Genomic DNA, 23789 nt, shown 5'->3' on the forward strand with positions numbered 1-23789 from the left:
TTAACAAATCTTGAAGTTAAATGATGTGGTAGAATCACTGAAAAAGTAAAATGTAGTGATTGGACAAACCTTGAAGATAAATTAAATGATATGGTAGAATTACTGAAAAAAGTAAAATGTAGTGATCGGACAAACCTTGAAGATAAATTAAATGATATGGTAGAATTACTGAAAAAAGTAAAATGTAGTGATCGGACAAACCTTGAAGATAAATTAAATGATATGGTAGAATCACTGAAAAAGTAAAATGTAGTGATTGGACAAACCTTGAAGATAAATTAAATGATATGGTAGAATTACTGAAAAGGTAAAATGTAGTGATTGGACAAACCTTGAAGATAAATTAAATGATATGGTAGAATTACTGAAAAAAGTAAAATGTAGTGATTGGACAAACCTTGAAGTTAAATTAAATGATATGGTAGAATCACTGAAAAAGTAAAATGTAGTAATTGGACAAACCTTGAAGATAAATTAAATGATATGGTAGAATTACTGAAAAAGTAAAATGTAGTGATTGGACAAACCTTGAAGATAAATTAAATGATATGGTAGAATCACTGAAAAAGTAAAATGTAGTGATTGGAGAAACCTTGAAGTTAAATTAAATGATATGGTAGAATCACTGAAAAAGTGAAATGTAGTGATTGGACAAACCTTGAAGATAAATTAAATGATATGGTAGAATTACTGAAAAAGTAAAATGTAGTGATTGGACAAACCTTGAAGATAAATGATATGGTAGAATTACTGAAAAAGTAAAATGTAGTGATTGGACAAACCTTGAAGATAAATTAAATGATATGGTAGAATCACTGAAAAAGTAAAATGTAGTGATTGGACAAACCTTGAAGATAAATTAAATGATATGGTAGAATCACTGAAAAAGTAAAATGTAGTGATTGGACAAACCTTGAAGATAAATTAAATGATATGGTAGAATCATTGAAAAAGTAAAATGTAGTGATTGGACAAACCTTGAAGATAAATTAAATGATATGGTAAAATCACTGAAAAAGTAAAATGTAGTGATTGGACAAACCTTGAAGATAAATTAAATGATATGGTAGAATCACTGAAAAAGTAAAATATAGTGATTGGGCAAACCTTGAAGATAAATTAAATGATATGGTAGAATTACTGAAAAAAGTAAAATGTAGTGATTGGACAAACCTTGAAGATAAATTAAATGATATGGTAGAATTACTGAAAAAAGTAAAATGTAGTGATTGGACAAACCTTGAAGATAAATTAAATGATATGGTAGAATCACTGAAAAAGTAAAATGTAGTGATTGGACAAACCTTGAAGATAAATTAAATAATATGGTAAAATCACTGAAAAAGTAAAATGTAGTGATTGGACAAACCTTGAAGATAAATTAAATGATATGGTAGAATAACTGAAAAAGTAAAATGTAGTGATTGGACAAACCTTGAAGATAAATTAAATGATATGGTAGAATCACTGAAAAAGTAAAATGTAGTGATTGGACAAACCTTGAAGATAAATTAAATGATATGGTAGAATCACTGAAAAAGTAAAATGTAGTGATTGGACAAACCTTGAAGATCAATTAAATGATATGGTAGAATTACTGAAAAAAGTAAAATGTAGTGATTGGACAAACCTTGAAGATCAATTAAATGATATGGTAGAATTACTGAAAAAAGTAAAATGTAGTGATTGGACAAACCTTGAAGATAAATTAAATGATATGGTAGAATCACTGAAAAAGTAAAATGTAGTGATTGGACAAACCTTGAAGATAAATTAAATGATATGGTAGAATCACTGAAAAAGGTGAAATGTAGTGATTGGACAAACCTTGAAGATAAATTAAATGATATGGTAGAATCACTGAAAAGGTAAAATGTAGTGATTGGACAAACCTTGAAGATAAATTAAATGATATGGTAGAATTACTGAAAAAAGTAAAATGTAATGATTGGACAAACCTTGAAGATAAATTAAATGATATGGTAGAATCACTGAAAAGGTAAAATGTAGTGATTGGACAAACCTTGAAGATAAATTAAATGATATGGTAGAATCACTGAAAAAGTAAAATGTAGTGATTGGACAAACCTTGAAGATAAATTAAATGATATGGTAGAATCACTGGAAAAGTAAAATGTAGTGATTGGACAAACCTTGAAGATCAATTAAATGATATGGTAGAATTACTGAAAAAAGTAAAATGTAGTGATTGGACAAACCTTGAAGATAAATTAAATGATATGGTAGAATAACTGAAAAAGTAAAATGTAGTGATTGGACAAACCTTGAAGATAAATTAAAAGATATGGTAGAATTACTGAAAAAGTCAAATGTAGTGATTGGACAAACCTTGAAGATAAATTAAATGATATGGTAGAATCACTGAAAAAGTGAAATGTAGTGATTGGACAAACCTTGAAGATAAATTAAATGATATGGTAGAATCACTGAAAAAGTAAAATGTAGTGATTGGACAAACCTTGAAGATAAATTAAATGATATGGTAAAATCACTGAAAAAGTAAAATGTAGTGATTGGACAAACCTTGAAGATAAATTAAATGATATGGTAGAATCACTGAAAAAGTGAAATGTAGTGATTGGACAAACCTTGAAGATAAATTAAATGATATGGTAGAATCACTGAAAAAGTAAAATGTAGTGATTGGACAAACCTTGAAGATAAATTAAATGATATGGTAGAATAACTGAAAAAGTAAAATGTAGTGATTGGACAAACCTTGAAGATAAATGATATGGTAGAATCACTGAAAAGTAAAATGTAGTGATTGGACAAACCTTGAAAGATTGAATATAATAATATGACAAACTTCAAATGCAATACGACAGTTGATAATGACGGTTACTTTTGTTGACACTGCCATTATTGTATATTCAATGTGTGTTGATGTTTATATTTTAGGAATTAAACTTTTCATACTGCATGGTATAACATGGAAGATGGAGTAAATGCAAATACGGTTAAAGAAGTTTCATAATTCGACTTTAAAAGTGGGTTATTTAATCTATGGATGCCATTGAAGAAGTGCTTAAGTGTGGTCTGAGATTTTTGTATGAACCATGTTAAAACGTCTTCTTAAAACCACTCAGCATAATTTGACTAAATTTGACCTCCAAAACATTTGGGTATGTAAAACGGCTATTCAGTTTGTACCAAATTTGAGGATAAAACCTCTTTAGCATGAAGAAAGTCTGTTTGTACCAAATTTGACAAAATAATATTCTGGCATAAAGTAGGGCTATTAAATCTGACTAAATAATATTCTGGCATAAAGTAGGGCTATTGCATTTATTCAGGTGATACTGATTTACCATCAAAATCTGGAACTTTATCTAAAAATATGCCAAACAGAATTTTGCCACAGTTGACACAAAAGCTTTCTGGCTCAGTGAAGGCCTTTCACATATTTACTAATGATGCCAGTCTGCCATGAAATATTGCTGCCATTATTAAAAATGTAAAAACGTTTATGCATTAATCTGAAAAAAGATGTATAACAGAATCAAACCTACCTTGACACATCCTGCTTTCAGTTGACAGAAAGCTTCCTGACATGGAGGCTTTCAGTATTAGACAATGCTGATGTGCTATCAGATGGGTGGAGATGTAAATAATGGAAGCCTTGACACAAATGTTTTCAGAATATATGCAGTCGCTGCCATTTTGTTAAGACACATGTCATGGGCAAGTGGCTTTCAAGGTACCATTTGTCTGGATTCATGATCTGTTTTCTTGTACTTTTAATTTGCTCCTGCCCTCCAAATAAGGGAATGGTTGGTCCATTATATTTATGATTTTGTTCATGAGACTAAATCCTGAATGTGAAATTCATCCATAGACAGTCCAAAAATCAACTCCATAGATGGTCCAAAAATCAACTCAATAAACAGGCCAAAAATCAGCTCCATAAACAGGCCAAAAATCAACTCCATAGACAGCCCAAAATTCAACAGTATTCCAACAGTTTCACAATTTCTGAATGTTAAGGTGTGGATATCTGAATAATTGTGGCGTACAACTTTGCTTTTGTGATCATTGTATGCCTTCAGCTCTGCCTTCGGGTCAGTGTACACAATTTTTGCATCATGATCTGTATGGATTTGGGAGCCTTGGAGTAGCTTAAATTTGGGAATGCTGCAAAAATCAACATGCTTCTCAAAAGTTCAAAACAGAAATGAAATTGGAAACATTTTTTTTTTCTCATACCAATCAGTAAAAAGAGTTCCTTAAAGTTTTGTAATTACATTTAGTTTGTGTCATAGTACTGTTGATATGTCACAGTTGTAGAAAACACTCAGTAAAAAGAGTTCCTTAAAGTTTTGTAATTACATTTAGTTTGTGTCATAGTACTGTCAATATGTCACAGTTGTAGAAAACACTCAGTAAAAAGAGTTCCTTAAAGTTTTGTAATTACATTTAGTTTGTGTCATAGTACTGTCAATATGTCACAGTTATAGAAAACACTCAGTAAAAAGAGTTCCTTAAAGTTTTGTAATTACATTTAGTTTGTGTCATAGTACTGTCAATATGTCACAGTTGTAGAAAACACTCAGTAAAAAGAGTTCCTTAAAGTTTTGTAATTACATTTAGTTTGTGTCATAGTACTGTCAATATGTCACAGTTGTAGAAAACACTCAGTAAAAAGAGTTCCTTAAAGTTTTGTAATTACATTTAGTTTGTGTCATAGTACTGTCAATATGTCACAGTTATAGAAAACACTCAGTAAAAAGAGTTCCTTAAAGTTTTGTAATTACATTTAGTTTGTGTCATAGTACTGTCAATATGTCACAGTTGTAGAAAACACTCAGTAAAAAGAGTTCCTTAAAGTTTTGTAATTACATTTAGTTTGTGTCATAGTACTGTCAATATGTCACAGTTGTAGAAAACACTCAGTAAAAAGAGTTCCTTAAAGTTTTGTAATTACATTTAGTTTGTGTCATAGTACTGTCAATATGTCACAGTTGTAGAAAACACTCAGTAAAAAGAGTTCCTTAAAGTTTTGTAATTACATTTAGTTTGTGTCATAGTACTGTCAATATGTCACAGTTGTAGAAAACACTCAGTAAAAAGAGTTCCTTAAAGTTTTGTAATTACATTTAGTTTGTGTCATAGTACTGTCAATATGTCACAGTTGTAGAAAATACTCAGTAAAAAGAGTTCCTTAAAGTTTTGTAATTACATTTAGTTTGTGTCATAGTACTGTCAATATGTCACAGTTGTAGAAAACACTCAGTAAAAAGAGTTCCTTAAAGTTTTGTAATTACATTTAGTTTGTGTCATAGTACTGTCAATATGTCACAGTTGTAGAAAACACTCAGTAAAAAGAGTTCCTTAAAGTTTTGTAATTACATTTAGTTTGTGTCATAGTACTGTCGATATGTCACAGTTGTAGAAAACACTCAGTAAAAAGAGTTCCTTAAAGTTTTGTAATTACATTTAGTTTGTGTCATAGTACTGTCAATATGTCACAGTTGTAGAAAATACTCAGTAAAAAGAGTTCCTTAAAGTTTTGTAATTACATTTAGTTTGTGTCATAGTACTGTCGATATGTCACAGTTGTAGAAAACACTCAGTAAAAAGAGTTCCTTAAAGTTTTGTAATTACATTTAGTTTGTGTCATAGTACTGTCAATGTCACAGTTGTAGAAAACACTCAGTAAAAAGAGTTCCTTAAAGTTTTGTAATTACATTTAGTTTGTGTCATAGTACTGTCGATATGTCACAGTTGTAGAAAACACTCAGTAAAAAGAGTTCCTTAAAGTTTTGTAATTACATTTAGTTTGTGTTATTTTCTTCTGTCTGGTTCAAAATCCAGATCAAGATGACAATTTAGATACAAATGGATTTAAACCTGGTAAATATCATTTATTTCAGGACCAAGATCAAGAAAGCAGAATGGGACATGATGGACTGGTTCATCTCATTTTTATAGCAGTATTTCTCAGCTTACTGCAACATTCATACACAGAAGTCTGCAGAAGTATTCCATCAAACATCAGTTATCAGGGTACTACTACTAGCAGTTTTGTCATCATGAAAAAGATTTAAGTAGATTTTTGGTTTCCAGATGTATTAAGCAGATGGAGCCACACATCATTTTCCTTATGTGAGGATGAATTAGTGATCATTTTTTAGTAGCAAATTTACTTATATTTCTTCTCCATTTGAAATCAGTATTGAAAAGTTTAACCATTTAGTGGGAATGCACACAATGCACACCACTCAAGAACTTTGATTTTCTTGTACTGGTGATCCCCTTTCAGAGGTTGATGGTACTCATGTGATGTGACTAGAGTACACTGTGCATGTATTTATCATGGATGTTGGGACAGTAAGGTTTGCACACTTTTAATTATTTTTAAAATAATGCTGGAAGTTTTTGTGACATTTCAGTTCAGTATTTTATGTTAGCCTGCCAAATGGTGGAGCAAAGAATTGTCAGTCTCTCTGTTACTAAATTTGTTTCTGAACAATGACTCAGGCTGTTCACTTTCTGCAGTTACCAACCATTGTAGATGGCATGTGAGGTAAGGAAGAAACCTGTAGATTTCAGGGTTGAAGGTTAAGATCACTATGACTGAAAAAAGAAAAATGGGGTCCATATTATAACTCATATTTCACAGTCACATTGTTGATGGCTTGCGTTTGGGATAAGGAATAACCTTATCGATTTTAGGGTCAAGAAGTCATGGTCATTTTGAGAGAAGAAAAATAGTTTCTGCTCATTGACATTTGTTCTACATCACATATTTGCACCAAACATGTGGATAGCTGCACTTGGGGTAATTTTGGGGTCCAAAGGTGAAAAGCCAAGGTCACTGACTGAAAGAAGAAAAATGGTTTCTGCACAAAAAATTTCAGCTATCAATCACATATCAGAGTTTCTAAATGACTTACACATTGGGCAAGAAAAAAGCATGTTGATTTTGTGAAGAAGGTCAAGGTCACTGACTGAAACAAGAAAGCTGTTTTGTTTGTATAATAACTTTGAGTTTGTGGGGCTTGCACTTAAGGTCTAGAAGAAGCCTATTGATTTTTGGGGTCAAAAGGTCAGAGTCATTGTGGCTCCAAGAAAAATGGGTTTTACAGAATAACTATTGTTCTAGATTAAGTTCCTTCATCAGACATTGTGGATGTCTTACATTTAGTGTAATAAAGAAATCTACAGATTCTAAAATCTAATGTCAGAAATCATGATCAGGGTAAGTCTGAGAAGGAAAATTAATGTCAGAGATCATGGTGAAGGTAAGCCTGAGAAGGAAACATAATGGTTTCTGCACATTAAGACCATATACATTGCAGACCAGAGATCAATGTCACTGAGACCCATTGATAAATAAAAACCAGACCATATACATGGACCAGAGATCAGTGTCATTGAGACCTATTGATATGTAATCTCCAGACTATTACATTGACCAGAGATCAATGTCATTGAGACCCATTGATAAGTAATCTCCAGAGTCAATCATGCATTACTAGTGCCTAAATAGAGTACAATTAAAAATGTGGCATGTATATAATGTGCTGTTTGTGGTACTCGAATTTGTTTTGAAGATAAAAGTTTCTGGACACATATACTCAGCTGTGAAATTTTCCATGAAAGTGATTTTTTTTGTTCAGCTAGTATGATTAGTTAATAAACCCATATATGGCTCCTATTGACCGATCAGGTTGACTGAATATTACAAGGTTTTGGCTGAAAAGGCTTTCTTACTAAATATATGACACGCTGACACTAATTGGATAGCTATAACCATACTACTAAAAGGATGGCCCCGAGTGGCCGTGTGGTCTAAAGCAGTCACTGTTATAGATCACTAACATCTCACCTAAGTCTGCTTAGGTTTGAGTGTTGGTCTTTGCCAATGTAGGTGCAAGAGAAAGCTTGCGCCAGTAGCTTCTTGTTGGTTGGTGGTTCTTTCCGGTGTTTTCCTGGGTTCTTCCTCCACCATCTATACTGACCACCATGTATGTCCTATCCTATGCTGAAAAATGATGTTAATCCTTCAACAACAACAACGACTAAAAGCACTACCCAACTATTTTGGTCAGATTATATGGTAATTGTATTCATCATTTACTTGCCTGTTTGCATTTCTTACACAGACAATGTCCTTTACATCAATGAAATTGGCTATTCAGTAATTGCACAGACATTGACTTTAACTACCATGGCCAGCAGAATAGTAACTCTCATAAACATGATAATTGACTACAGTGACCAAGCTGTCATCAGCATGATAATTGGCTACAGTGACCAAGCTGTCATCAACATGATAATTGACTGCAGTGACCAAGCTGTCATCAGTATGATAATTTGCTAGTGACCAAGCTGTCATCAGCATGAAAATTGGTTACAGTGACCAAGCTGTCATCAACATGAAAATTGGCTACAGTGACCAAGCTATCATCAACATGATAATTGACTACAGTGACCAAGCTGTCATCAACATGATAATTGACTACGGTGTTCAAACTGTCATCAACATGATAATTGACTAGTGTCCAAGCTGTCATCAACAGGATAGTTGACTACAGTGACCAAGCTGTCATCAACATGATAATTAACTACAGTGACCAAGCTGTCATCAGCATGATAATGAACTGAAGTGACCAAGCTGTCATCAGCATGAAAATTGGCTACAGTGACCAAGCTGTCATCAACATAATAATTGGCTACAGTGACCAAGCTGTCATCAACATGAAAATTGACTACAGAAAGTATCTGTGATAAACATGAAAACTGAGCACTTAGCAAATTTATAATTGACAAAATGAGTGATCTTATAAACACTTGTAAGTAATCATTTATAAAGCTAGGTAACGGCAAATTGAGTTACTGTGATGTCTGTATGTTTGTGGGCCATAGGTCTTTTTTGTTTCCTTATGTTTTTGGATTTTTTAAAACACAGAATGAAAGAGAAATGGTATGCGAAAGAAAGAAGAATAAAGGTATTTATGGCATCATAATTGAAGATGGAAAAATGCTTCTGCTACATACTAGCTACAGCAGTATTCATCTGGGACAATTTTTGTTTTTGTTTTTGTTTTAGCTTCTAGTTTGTGGAACAAGGATAAAAAATGATTATATTCTTTTGCTGTCTGAAGGAGATACACAGTAATTATGATAATCTTCTTTCTTTATGACAATCTCACCATGTATGATCTATACCAGGATTATAAAGGAGATAGACAGTAATTATGATAATCTTCTTTCTTTATAACAATCTCACCATGTATGATCTATACCAGGATTATGAAGATGGCACTGAGAATGTTTTGTAATAGGAAGTCAGGTTTTGAGTTAAATATTTGCAAAGATTTGCCACCTGGTAAGAATTTTGGTCTATTTGTTTGATTCGTAATTTGTTTTAAGTTGAAAGAATGACTGCTGTGTACTTCATAAAATGAATACAATTTTAAATCAGGATATAGCATTAACGGTGGTACATGGTGAACCTGTACAACCACTTTTGCCTGGATTCAGCAGAAACTTTGACCATCGTTTTAAGCAAATTAATAGAACATGACATATGTACATATCTTTTCTTTTCAGGTCCAAATTTCACATCACCTGAAGTACATCTTGACTATGTGCGATTTGGTCACGAACAAGATATAGTGTGCTGTGGGATAAATTATGACTCCATTAATTGGTACAAATTTAAAGACAACAATTGGGAAAAGTATATTCCCTGTAAACAAAGTTGTTCTATTGAGGAACCAGAAGCTTATGAAGGAGGACAGGTATTGCGTATCAAATCCATAGACAGTAGCAGCAATACTTCATTTCAGTGTGTCTTGAATAAGAAAGGTTACCCCAGTGTGAATCGTACAACCCAGATCTTTGTTGTCAGTAAGTATTGTTGACGTTATGTCACATGTTGGGATTTTTCAGGAACAAATATTTTATCATCAAAGACTTCATCATACTGATTTAGTGTGGTGTCATACATCTCTGTGTTTCAAAAAAGTCAAATTCAATCTGCATGAAATAAATATACCATATATACTCACATATAAACCTAATAATTAGTTTTTCATGTCCCAATATTTACAGCCATTATGGTAGCCAACAAAAATATCTTAAACACTTTCAAGTTTAGACCATGGCCTGTGGATAAGCCAACCTCCCTTCTTCCAGGACTTTATTTTTTCCTAAATTATTCTGCTTATACATGAGTGTATGTGTATATATATATATATATATATATATATATATATATATATATATATATGATAATATGAAAGTAGTTTTTACAGTGGCATTATAGACTTGAGTTTAGTTGGAAACGGGTTAAGCAGGAGAGACAGTGAAAGAACATGGGTAAGGGGAATGACTTACTGTCAGAAGACCAGGGACATTTGTACTTTGCTGCCAAATTCTAGTTGAATTAGTTTTGAAACAGTTCTTACACTGTACCATTGAAAGTGCAGGGTACATATTAGAAATGTATGGTATTGCCAGTATACCAGCTTACTACTGTATTTTTTTCTGGTGGTATGTGTGTTGCAGGATTATATAATTTAGCATATCCTATAATAGTTATGTTTTAATTAAGTAGAATTAGATATTTTATCACTGTATAAAATATTCATTGCTAGCTGAAATAATGTCACCAGTTGCAATTATTGTGTTATTCTTGCTTTGCACACATTTTTTAGTCAATTATTCAACCTTGAGCCTGTATTACCTATTTTGTTACACTCTGAATTACCTATTTTGTTACACTGTGAATTACTTATTTTGTTATATACACGCTGAATTACATGTACCTATTTTGTTATATACACTCTGAATTACCTGTTTTGCTATATAAACTCTGAATTACCTATTTAGTTATATACACTCTAAATTACCTATTTTGTTACACTCTGAATTACTTATTTTGTTATATACACCCTGAATTACCTATTTTGTTACACTCTGAATTACTTATTTTGTTATATACACTCTGAATTACATGTACCTATTTTGTTATATACACTCTGAATTACCTGTTTTGCTATATAAACTCTGAATTACCTATTTAGTTATATACACTCTAAATTACCTATTTTGTTACACTCTGAATTACTTATTTTGTTATATACACCCTGAATTACCTATTTTGTTACACTCTGAATTACCTGTTTTGCTATATAAACTCTGAATTACCTATTTAGTTATATACACTCTAAATTACCTATTTTGTTACACTCTGAATTACTTATCTTGTTATATACACTCTGAATTACCTATTTTGTTATATACACTCTGAATTACCTATTTTGTTATATGCACTCTGAATTACCTATTTTGTTAAACACTCTGAATTACCTATTTTGTTATATACACTCTGAATTACCTATTTCGTTATATACACTCTGGGCATTTATGCTACCCATATTGCTGTTCATGCTGCTTTTTTCTAATTATCGGAGAGTAATTAATAACTTTGCTGTTGGTCAGTTTTATAAAAAGTTAGTTTAAACAATATTGTATGAGTAACATGTTAGTGATAAATAAGTCATGTTAGTGATAAATAAGTCATGGTAGTGATCAATAAGTCATGTTAGTGATAAATAATTCATGCTAGTGATAAATAAGTCATGTTAGTGATAACTAATTCATGTTAGTGATAAATAAGTCATGTTAGTGATAAATAAGTCATGGTAGTGATCAATAAGTCATGGCAGTGATACACAAGTCATGGTAGTGATAAACAAGCCATGTTAGTGATAAATAATTCATGCTAGTGATAAATAAGTCATGTTAGTGATAACTAATTCATGTTAGTGATAAATAAGTCATGTTAGTGATAAATAAGTCATGGTAGTGATCAATAAGTCATGGCAGTGATACACAAGTCATGGTAGTGATAAACAAGTCATGTTAGTGATAAATAATTCATGCTAGTGATAAATAAGTCATGTTAGTGATAACTAATTCATGTTAGTCATGCTAGTGATAAATAAGTCATGTTAGTGATAATTAAGTCAGTCCAATAAATTGTTTCTGAAGTGTGTTGATGGTAGGATTGCACTGAGGTTAGTAGTTTTGTTTTTACATTTCTTATTCTGTCAGTGTTAATGTTTTTTTATAACAGATACATTATTTTCTCATCTTGGATTATTTTTTAAATTCAGCTGCGAGCTGTTTGGGATGAAATGTATAAATTGCTACTCGTGATATTGTTTTGGTGTTATTGTTAATTACTGGGTAGTAACTTACTGAGAAATTTCACTTAAGGAATAAGATAAAATGCAAATATCTATATTTTACAATTTTACGTGTTTTTTTGCTTGGTAATTTTAAAATCTATCATGTATTTGCATAATACAAGAGTTGTAGAAGGGAAAATGCAGTGTCTTTTTTATTTAGTTGATAACTTTCAATATTCATGCCCGTAACATACAAGAGTACCAAATGTATCTTGATCTGTGGTAATTTATTTTTAATTTCTTTGAATTCTCAGATGAGTTTTTTTCAAGGAAAAATATGACCTTTGATATGATAAGGTATATATATTTATATGATATAGTATATGTTTGATACATATATTTTTATGTATTCTGTATAAAAAAGGACATTTGATATAAAAATGCTAAATCATATGATCCTACTACATGTACCACAGTACTTTTTCATTATACCTGTACCATGGTTGTTTCCATGAGGAAGGAATATAAGGAAATTCCCTAGTAATCTTGTTACGATATTAAAAGCATGCATTCATTTTACATGACTAAATAATTATTAATTTTCTACCAAAAGAGTATGTTGTCACAAATTAATTTTAAATATTACATATATAATTATTTTATGATCCTTTGATCTTATGTTTGAAACATGTAAAATATGGCAGAATGGTGGTAAAATGGAATGTTATCAAAGATATTCATGCCAGATCCAAGTTTTTTGGGAAAGTGTCATCTTTTTTTTATTTGTTACAGTATATTAATGTGTTATGCATATGCATTCCATTGCAAACTGCGAATCATCCTAAGATGTTCCACTCTGTTCTGCCTATCATATCAGTAATGTAGATAGTAAACTGTAGGCTTTTTATCAACAAACTCTCATCACAATGTATTTTACAGGGTGTCAATTACAGCATAAGCTTAATCATCCCATTTTAGTTACAGTTTTTAGATGGCAGCTTACACAGCAATTAACATAGACACAGAGCGTTCATGAACTATAAGGTACCAACCATTTAATTTTCTGGGGAGGAAGACAGCATGTTTCTTTTGAGCTGAGATATTTTTCCGTTTTTTTTATCTTAAGATAATTAATTTATTTCAGATAATGGACATAAGATGTTGTTAGTTTATTTCAGATAATGTGATGGATATAAGATGTTAGTTTATTTCAGATAATGTAATGGACATAAGAGGTTGTTAGTTTATTTCAGATAATGTAATGGACATAAGATGTTTATTTCAGATAATGTAATGGACATACGATGTTGTTAGTTTATTTCAGATAATGTAATGGACATAAGATGTTGTTAGTTTATTTCAGATAATGTAATGGACATAAGATGTTGTTAGTTTATTTCAGATAATGTAATGGACATACGATGTTGTTAGTTTATTTCAGATAATGTAATGGACATAAGATGTTTATTTCAGATAATGTAATGGACATAAGATGTTGTTAGTTTATTTCAGATAATGTAATGGACATAAGATGTTTATTTCAGATAATGTAATGGACATAAGATGTTTATTTCAGATAATGTAATAGACATAAGATGTTGTTAGTTTATTTCAGATAATGTAATGGACATAAGATGTTTATTTCAGATAATGTAATGGACATAAGAGGTTGTTAGTTTATTTCAGATAATGTAATGGACATAAGATGTTTATTTCAGATAATGTAATGGACATAAGATGTTTATTTCAGATAATGTAATGGACATATGATGTTGTTAGTTTATTTCAGATAATGTAATGGACATAAGATGTTGTTAGTTTATTTCAGATAATGTAATGGACATAAGATGTTTATTTCAGATAATGTAATGGACATAAGAGGTTGTTAGTTTATTTCAGATAATGTAATGGACATAAGATGTTTATTTCAGATAATGTAATGGACATAAGATGTTTATTTCAGATAATGTAATGGACATATGATGTTGTTAGTTTATTTCAGATAATGTAATGGACATACGATGTTGTTAGTTTGCTATAATTCAGAGCAAGATATTTTTTCATATATCGACAGATGGAAATTTGTTTTTAACAAAATGTCATGCCCCAGAACATTAAATTGCTGGTCCCTAATATAATTGTGGTATATCATGGTATATTTAGAAATATCACGGTACAGAATGTTTCATGGCATTCAGCTGTAGTACATATTATCATTTATTTTTGATGATCTTCTGGGTGGGTACAGGTGTGTAAATATGGGAATAGCATTCGTGTGAAGTGTCATTGTGAGGGAGCACACTAAAATGATTTAATTCAAATTGTCATACATATTTCCAAGAATGAAGTGTCACATTATGAGGGAGCACACTAAATTGATTTAATTCAAATTGTCATACATATTTCCAAGAATGAAGTGTCACATTATGAGGGAGCACATTAAATTTATTTAATTCAAATTGTCATACATATTTCCATAAGATCAAGAATGAAGTGTCACATTATGAGGGAGCACACTAAATTTATTTAATTCAAATTGTCATACATATTTCCATAAGATCAAGAATGAAGTGTCACATTATGAGGGAGCACACTAAATTTATTTAATTCAAATTGTCATACATATTTCCATAAGATCAAGAATGAAGTGTCACATTATGAGGGAGCACACTAAATTGATTTAATTCAAACTGTCGTACACCCACCCAGTCACATTATCCGGGCACCAGGCTGACCAGTCCTAACACTAACCTCTTAGTGCTGAGTGCCAAGCGAGGCAGCTGCAAGTACCAGTTTTATAAGTCTTTGGTATGACTTGGCCAGGGTTCAAACCAATGATCTCCTGTATCTGAGGCAAATGCACTAACCAGTTAGGCCACTGGAGCAGTCAGGAATCACTTTTAGTTGTATTTAGACATAATTTTAGGGGAATTATTTTATTTAAATTATTGAATGGTGTTTATTGAAATTTTGGATTAAAACATTATTTTGGGATTGTTATGAATTCATTGAATAACATTCCTGATGATGTCATTGTGATACAGCAAGACTAATGGTACACCAACACATTCAAGGCTATTGGCACATCAATGCATTAAAGATTGGAATTTGTTCAAAACATTCTATACATTTGGACTTGTGATATAACATTTAGGATTATTTGGGATTTAATTCGCAATACTGTAAGTTTCTTTTTATTTTATACTTTGTATTTTAGAGAATTAAACTATTTGTTGAATTGTACAAAATTAGTTTTTATTTTGCTTTTTCAGTTACTTAGTTTAAGACCATTGCATCATAACACCAGGTCTATTACTGACCCAGATTTCTCAGAAAACTGCTGCTGCATTTGGGTTTATGTGAGGTTTCAGCTGGGTGAACAATCTCAGACACACTTGGACCTCTTTTTTTCCTTCAAAAGAACTAGAACCAACTGACCACAGTTACCTTGACCTTTGACATTTTTTTATCTCCATATCGTTAGAGATATTTTATATGTCATGGTTAAAAGCTTTTCAGTGCCTGACAACAAATTATCCATGTAAGCAATAGATACCAGCAGATCCAAAACCTCACACCATTGACCTCCTGCTTGAAATGAAAATGATCACCCCTTGTGACTTTTATCTTTTGATTTTTTTGGTCTTTAACTTCTAACTTTGATTCTTTCACCCAGTTGTAGTGATGAGCCAAGTCTGATTATGATGTAGCTCCTTAAAAGAAACTTTTGTGCTTTCTGATCAGATGGATTTGATAATAGACAATGTTGTAACTGCTGTGAGTACCATTTTGTGACATGCATCAGACATTTTAATTGTGTGTCACATTTTGTGACATGCAGCAGACGTTTTAACTGTGTCACATTTTGTGACATGCAGCAGACATTTTAACTGTGTGTCACATTTTGTGACATGCAGCAGACATTTTAACTGTGTGTCACATTTTGTTTCAGATAGCTCAAGAATTTGTTTCAGATAGCTCAGGTGGCATAAAAGTTGGTCTAGTATTAGGGAGATCCCGAGTTCAAGTGTCTATCTAGCATTTTATGTGTTCACGTGCATATTCATTCATGCAAGGGATAGATATTATATTTCCCTTGCCTTTATTATTACAGTTGTTGCTCATTATAAAGCCCCCCCCCCCCCATATTGTAGCCCTTAAAACATTGTCATGGATCACACAAAATTTGTTCCTTGATGTAAGTCCATCACTATATTGTAGACCATTTTATAAGATGAAAAAAATCATGTGTCATGCTCAGTTGATTGGTCACCATAAATCCCTAACTATAATGCAACCCTTTTTATAACATGGTTATGTATTATGTATATTTAATTTGAATCTATTGTTTGTTTGCTTTTTTCAGTGATTATATGTTATGTATATCTGTACTCTGTACTTGACCTTTGTCTAAAAGCAAGTTAATGGTGTACATGACCAGCAACATTTATTTTTTAAACAACATAATACTTTGCTAATATTTCTCTATGATTATGTATTAAATATTCAGATCATTAATAATTGTGGATATGTTTATATCAGTATGAGTTAAAGGTACAGTCTTGATTCTAACCTTAGGAAGTTCCAGAAAGGACATTTCCCATTATATAACTCAACTTTGACAGAGTATTTCCAGAAAATGGTAATTGCAACCTAGGTCAGTGGAGGGGTATGTAAAGTTGTTTGCAATAAGATTATTCATTCTTGCCATGGTTATTTTAAGTGGAATCCGTCTTATTGTTGTGTTCAGCTTTAATTTGGTTGGATTTATTTATTCAAATTATTATTCACCAGAATTACAAAGTGCTCAGTAATATATTTTGGCTAAAACATCAATTTGGAATTTTTGTGAATTCAAACAAGGACATTTTGGATTATATTATTGTGATACATTAAAAGACTCCTAACACATCACCACATTCCAGGTCATTAGCACATTATTACCTTTGAGACTACAGGCACATCAACACATTCAATATTGGAAATTATTTGGAACACCACTGGAATTCAGTTGGAGCTTTGTACTTTTGGTCTTGAGTTTTAGGACTATATAGGATTTAATTCACAATACTGTAAGTTTTTTTTTTAATTTTCACATTGTATTTTCTAGTGGAATAATTATTTGTTGAATTTGACAAACTTTGTTGGTTTTCTCTCTTTTCTGTTACTTATTTTAAGACGATAGAGTTGTAATACATGGATCACAGTAAATTGGTCTGATTATAAAGCCAGTCACTTTACTGCAGTATATGTAATGTGAATGTGGCCCTGACTATACACAATTGAACCTTTACTATGATTTCTCACAATAGACTGCGGCCCTTTTCACAGTCATGTGTTGTGTATGTATGTGTTGTTTGTGTAACATTTGTCCAATGTTCTATATATCTGTATTGTGTTTCACTTTGTCTATGGTTGTAGATTTTACTTTTAAGATGATGTAGAAGGTGCTAGAAGGTATACGTGCTTTAGTCTTGTTTATAAGTTATAAATAAATTCTTTACTGAGATTTGAGTTCATTGTCTAGCTTTAGAATGTTCCACAAATGAACTTGTTATGAATTTGTTGGGAAAATGACCCATTCTGGTCATGTTATTGTGTCTTAAGTTTTTATATACGGTTCTGAAATGAGCAAAGTTCTTCATTCCTATTTTGTTATTAGTCTTTGTGGAATCACTTATATTAGTAGTGTTCAGATATAATTTTTGAGGAATTGTTTGTTTAAAAATTATTCATTGGAATTACAGTGTACTTAGTGACATTATTCTCTAAATCACTATTTGGGGATTATTGTGAATTCATTCATGGGCAATCGTGGATTATATCATTGTAATACATCAAGAACTGTTGGCACATTACTGATTAGCACGGAGCCCTGAGTGGCCGAGTGGTCTAAAGCGCTCTCCGTTATGGATCACTGCCATCTCACCTCTGTCTGCGTGGGTTCAAGTCCCGGATTCGGCCAATCTGGGTATGTGAGAAAGCTTGCCAGTAGCTTCTTGAGGGTCGGTGGTTCTTTCTGGGGATTTCCCGGGTTCTTCCTCCACGATTAATACTGGCCGCCATGTACAGCCTATTGTGTGCTGAAAAATGGCATTAAACCACACAACAACAACTGATTAGCACATTCAGTACTAGAACTCATTTTGAACACTATACTTTTGGATTTGTTACAGAATCATTTTGAACACTATACTTTTGGATTTGTTATATAATTATTTTGAACACTATACTTTTGGATTTGTTATAGAATTTTTTAGGATTATTTGGGATTTTATTAATGAAACTAAGTTCCTCTTAAATTTTTACATTTTAACTTAGAGTATTAAGTTATTTGTTGAAATAAATGAATTGTTGAATTTCACAAAATTTGTTGGTTTTGCCTTTTTTGTTATTTAGTTTAGGACCATAGAGTTGTAACACATGAATCATACTAAATTGGCCCCTCACAATACTCAGCTTTTTTTACAATATAGACATTGGTCATGGATCACACTAAATTGGTTCCTCACTATACAACCCCTCACAATACTGCAGCTCTTTTTGCAACATAGGCATTGGTCATCTATCACACTAAATTGATTCCTCACAATACTGCAGCTCTTTTTACAACATAGGCATTGGTTATCGATCACACTAAATTGGCTCCTCACTATACAGCCCCTCACAATACTGCAGTCCTTTTTGCAACATAGGCATTTGTCATGGATCACACTAAATTGGTTCCTTGCTATAATGCCCCTTACTGCGGCCCTTTTTAAAACATGGACATGGTCATAGATAACATCAAATTGATTAAATTTTGTTCAGAATTGCTAGTTCATTTCTTCAACTTTATATTATTCCTTGGTTCATGAAAGCCAAATACAATACTCTTTTACTATAATGCCTTTCATTAAAATGTTCCTGCTATAAGGAAAGTATGGTCATAGATCCCATTCCATTAAGTGGTAGTAAAATTGTATGTATTGCCTACTTAAATACAAGGCAGATTCACTTAAAGGTGGCATACTTTCAGGCAGTAATGGCCTAGCAAATTCATGGCCCAATTTGGATCATTTTGGCTGGGCCCCAGGATTTACACTTAGGGCCCTCTGTGAGCACGGAATTTGGAAATAAACTTTTAAACAGGTTTTATATGATATTGAACTTAAAATTTTCTTCCATCACTTTAAAATTACTTTCTTTTTATAGATGTATTTTTCAAAATTACTTTCGTGCATGGCCTCAGTGAGCTTATGGCCCGATTCAAATCAGCCTAAGGCCAGCCCTGCTTTCTGGCTGCCATGGACAGCATCACGATGAGAGAGTACTGTATAATGATCAGAGCACACCTCCCCACTGCTCTGTACCCTACCCTGGCTATCCATTCGATCCAAAATCAAACACAAAATTTGTTCTCAGTGCTGCGTTTCACTGTCGGACTCTAGTCCAACATACCTATCCGACCTCACCCATATGTACACACCAGCAAGATACTTACGCTCCTCTTCTGACAATCATATACTCATTATTCCAAGTATGAAAACAAAGTCATATGGACAGCATTCTTTTGCATACCAGGGCTCAGCAACGTGGAATGAATTGCCCACTGAACTTAGACACAAAGACACAGTGATCACATTCAAGAGGGCTCTCAAAACTCACTTATTTCGACTGCAAGAACAAACTTAAAGACCTAATAATGTTTCCTACCTGAAATATTCTCAGCATGTATTTTTACTTTTTAATGTTTTTCTAATTTCATGGTGTTTGTTTTTGTAATAATATTATTATATGTTTTTTATCTTATAGGTGTTGTCTAATGTTGTAAAGTGCTTAGAGCTTATAAAGATTAGGCGCTATATAAAGTCCTCATTATTATTATTCTTATTATAATGTAATTTAACACAAACAGTTTTTGTGTTTTATGGCATAATCAGGGCATATTAGTACATTCCTTTTTGTTAGGTTTCCTTTACTTATAGCATGGCCATTGTTATGGCTTTTATTAACAGCAATATAGAGAGTTATTATTATTATTATTATTATTATTATTATTGTACACCAGTATTTCTTCCACATTTTCACAGGATGTGATGAATTGGCACGTGGTCCTATTGCCACAGTGCAGCCTGTTGATCAAGATATCTTCACTTTTGGAGGGGATGTTACCTTTCACTGTGAAGGATACTTTGGTTGTGACATCTTTAAAGAGTACTATATAGGATGGTTTATCCAGGATTCCAATTCTGGGAACTGGAGCGAGATTCAGTCTAATGGGACAAAATTAATCCTACAGGAATATAGCAGGTAAGTTCATATGATGATATAACATCAGCTAGTAATGTTAGTATTGTGTAGTTTAGATTTATACTACAATATATTTCTTTACATCAGATTGATACTACAACATATTTCTATACAACAGATCTGTGTTGCAAGTCATGTCTCAGTACAAATCAAATAAGAACTTTTGATATATTTCTGAGCTGTTGCAACATGGGTGAGAATTTTTTTAACAACTCCTTAGACAGTTGTGTACAGTTTAGGTATTCAAAGTACTAGTATTGTTAAATATGAAAAGTACTAGTATTGTTAAATATGGAAAGTACTAGTATTGTTAAATATGAAAAGTACTAGTATTGTTAAATATGAAAGGAAACAACAGTGCCCAGTTCATGAACTAGACAGTCAAGGAAGTAAATAACAGGTCACTAGTTTACTTTCAGAATGCTAACCAAAACAGTTAGGTATTTCAGTGTGAGAGACAAGGACATTTTGGATTGTATTAGGAGAAACTCTCATTATTAGATTCAAGCAAAAAGATATAAGCTGATGTGTCAAGTAAACAAAGCATTCATTTGGAAATAAGATCTACAAGTGCCTATGCCTTCATTTGTAAGAAAGTGCTACATTTGCCTGGGTTTTCATTTGGATGAAAGATGTACATTTGCCTGGGCTTTCATTTGGATGAAAGATGTACATTTGCCTGGGTTTTCATTTGGAAGAAAGATGTTCATTTGCCTGGGCTTACATTTGGATGAAAGATGTACATTTGCCTGGGCTTTCATTTGGAAGAAAGATGTACATTTGCCTGGGTTTTCATTTGGAAGAAAGATGTACATTTGCCTGGCTTTCAATTGGAAAATAGATGTACATTTGCCTGGGTTTTCATTTGGAAGAAAGATGTACATTTGCCCGGGCTTTCATTTGGATGAAAAATGTACATTTGCCTGGGCTTTCATTTGGATGAAAGATGTACATTTGCCTGGGTTTTCATTTGGAAGAAAGATGTACATTTGCTTGGGCTTTCATTTGGATGAAAGATGTACATTTGCCTGGGTTTTCATTTGGAAGAAGGATGTACATTTGCCTGGGTTTTCATTTGGAAGAAAGATGTACATTTGCCTGGGCTTTCATTTGGAAGAAAGATGTACATTTGCCTGGGCTTTCATTTGGAAGAAAGATGTACATTTGCCTGGGCTTTCATTTGGAAGAAAGATGTACATTTGCCTGGGCTTTCATTTGGAAGAAGGATGTACATTTGCCTGGGTTTTCATTTGGAAGAAAGATGTACATTAGCCTGGGCTTTCATTTGGATGAAAGATGTACATTTGCCTGGGTTTTCATTTGGATGAAAGATGTACATTTGCCTGGGTTTTCATTGGATGAAAGATGTACATTTGCCTGGGCTTTCATTTGGATGAAAGATGTACATTTGCCTGGGCTTTCATTTGGATGAAAGATGTACATTTGCCAGGACTTTCATTAAAAGAAAGATGTACATTTGCCAGGACTTTCATTAAAAGAAAGATGTACATTTGCCTGGGTTTTCATTTGGAAGAAAGATTTACATTTGCCTGGCTTTCATTTGGAAAATAGATGTACATTTTCCTGGGTTTTCATTTGGAAGAAAGATGTACATTTGCTCGGGCTTTCATTTTGATGAAAAATGTACATTTGCCTGGGTTTTCATTTGGAAGAAAGATGTAAATTTGCCTGGGTTTTCATTTGGATGAAAGATGTACATTTGCCTGGCTTTCATTTGGAAAATAGATGTACATTTGCATAGGCTTTCATTGGGAAGAAATATCTACATTTGCCTGGGTTTTTGTTTGGAAGAAATTTGTACATTTGCCTGGGCTTTCATTTGGAAGAAAGATGTACATTTGCCTGGGCTTTCATTTGGATGAAAGATGTACATTTGCCTGGGCTTTCATTTGGATGTAAGATGTACATTTGCCTGGGTTTTCATTGGATGAAAGATGTACATTTGCCTGGGCTTTCATTTGGATGAAAGATGTACATTTGCCAGGACTTTCATTAAAAGAAAGATGTACATTTGCCTGGGTTTTCATTTGGAAGAAAGATGTACATTTGCTCGGGCTTTCATTTGGATGAAAAATGTACATTTGCCTGGGTTTTCATTTGGAAGAAAGATGTAAATTTGCCTGGGTTTTCATTTGGATGAAAGATGTACATTTGCCTGGCTTTCATTTGGAAAATAGATGTACATTTGCATAGGCTTTCATTGGGAAGAAATATCTACATTTGCCTGGGTTTTTGTTTGGAAGAAATTTGTACATTTGCCTGGGCTTTCATTTGGAAGAAAGATGTACATTTGCCTGGGCTTTCATTTGGAAGAAAGATGTACATTTGCCTGGGCTTTCATTTGGATGAAAGATGTACATTTGCCTGGGTTTTCATTGGATGAAAGATGTACATTTGCCTGGGCTTTCATTTGGATGAAAGATGTACATTTGCCAGGACTTTCATTAAAAGAAAGATGTACATTTGCCTGGGTTTTCATTTGGAAGAAAGATGTACATTTGCTCGGGCTTTCATTTGGATGAAAAATGTACATTTGCCTGGGTTTTCATTTGGAAGAAAGATGTAAATTTGCCTGGGTTTTCATTTGGATGAAAGATGTACATTTGCCTGGCTTTCATTTGGAAAATAGATGTACATTTGCATAGGCTTTCATTGGGAAGAAATATCTACATTTGCCTGGGTTTTTGTTTGGAAGAAATTTGTACATTTGCCTGGGCTTTCATTTGGAAGAAAGATGTACATTTGCCTGGGCTTTCATTTGGATGAAAGATGTACATTTGCCTGGCTTTCATTTGGAAAATAGATGTACATTTGCATAGGCTTTCATTGGGAAGAAATATCTACATTTGCCTGGGTTTTTGTTTGGAAGAAATTTGTACATTTGCCTGGGCTTTCATTTGGAAGAAAGATGTACATTTGCCTGGGCTTTCATTTGGATGAAAGATGTACATTTGCCTGGGCTTTCATTTGGATGAAAGATGTACATTTGCCTGGGTTTTCATTGGATGAAAGATGTACATTTGCCTGGGCTTTCATTTGGATGAAAGATGTACATTTGCCTGGGTTTTCATTTGGAAGAAAGATGTAAATTTGCCTGGGTTTTCATTTGGATGAAAGATGTACATTTGCCTGGCTTTCATTTGGAAAATAGATGTACATTTGCATAGGCTTTCATTGGGAAGAAATATCTACATTTGCCTGGGTTTTTGTTTGGAACAAATTTGTACATTTGCCTGGGCTTTCATTTGGATGAAAGATGTACATTTGCCTGGGCTTTCATTTGGATGAAAGATGTACATTTGCCTGGGC

At 32.6% G+C, this 23789-nt stretch overlaps 1 protein-coding gene across 2 annotated transcripts in view; it reads left to right on the top strand.

The window, feature by feature from the left end:
- Positions 1-23789, top strand: part of LOC149798931 (uncharacterized) — a 77236-nt gene that overhangs the window by 16777 nt on the left and 36670 nt on the right. For both annotated transcript variants that reach the window (XM_089957846.1, XM_089957845.1), the window contains 3 exons: positions 5895-6027; positions 9580-9879; positions 20240-20459. In XM_089957846.1, the coding sequence (XP_089813972.1) occupies positions 5895-6027; positions 9580-9879; positions 20240-20459 (653 nt within the window). The remainder of the gene's footprint in view (positions 1-5894; positions 6028-9579; positions 9880-20239; positions 20460-23789) is intronic.

This window comes from Sinohyriopsis cumingii, chromosome 5 (genome assembly GCF_028554795.1).
Source record: "Sinohyriopsis cumingii isolate HCF-2022 chromosome 5, ASM2855479v2, whole genome shotgun sequence".
Lineage (NCBI taxonomy): Eukaryota > Metazoa > Mollusca > Bivalvia > Unionida > Unionidae > Sinohyriopsis > Sinohyriopsis cumingii.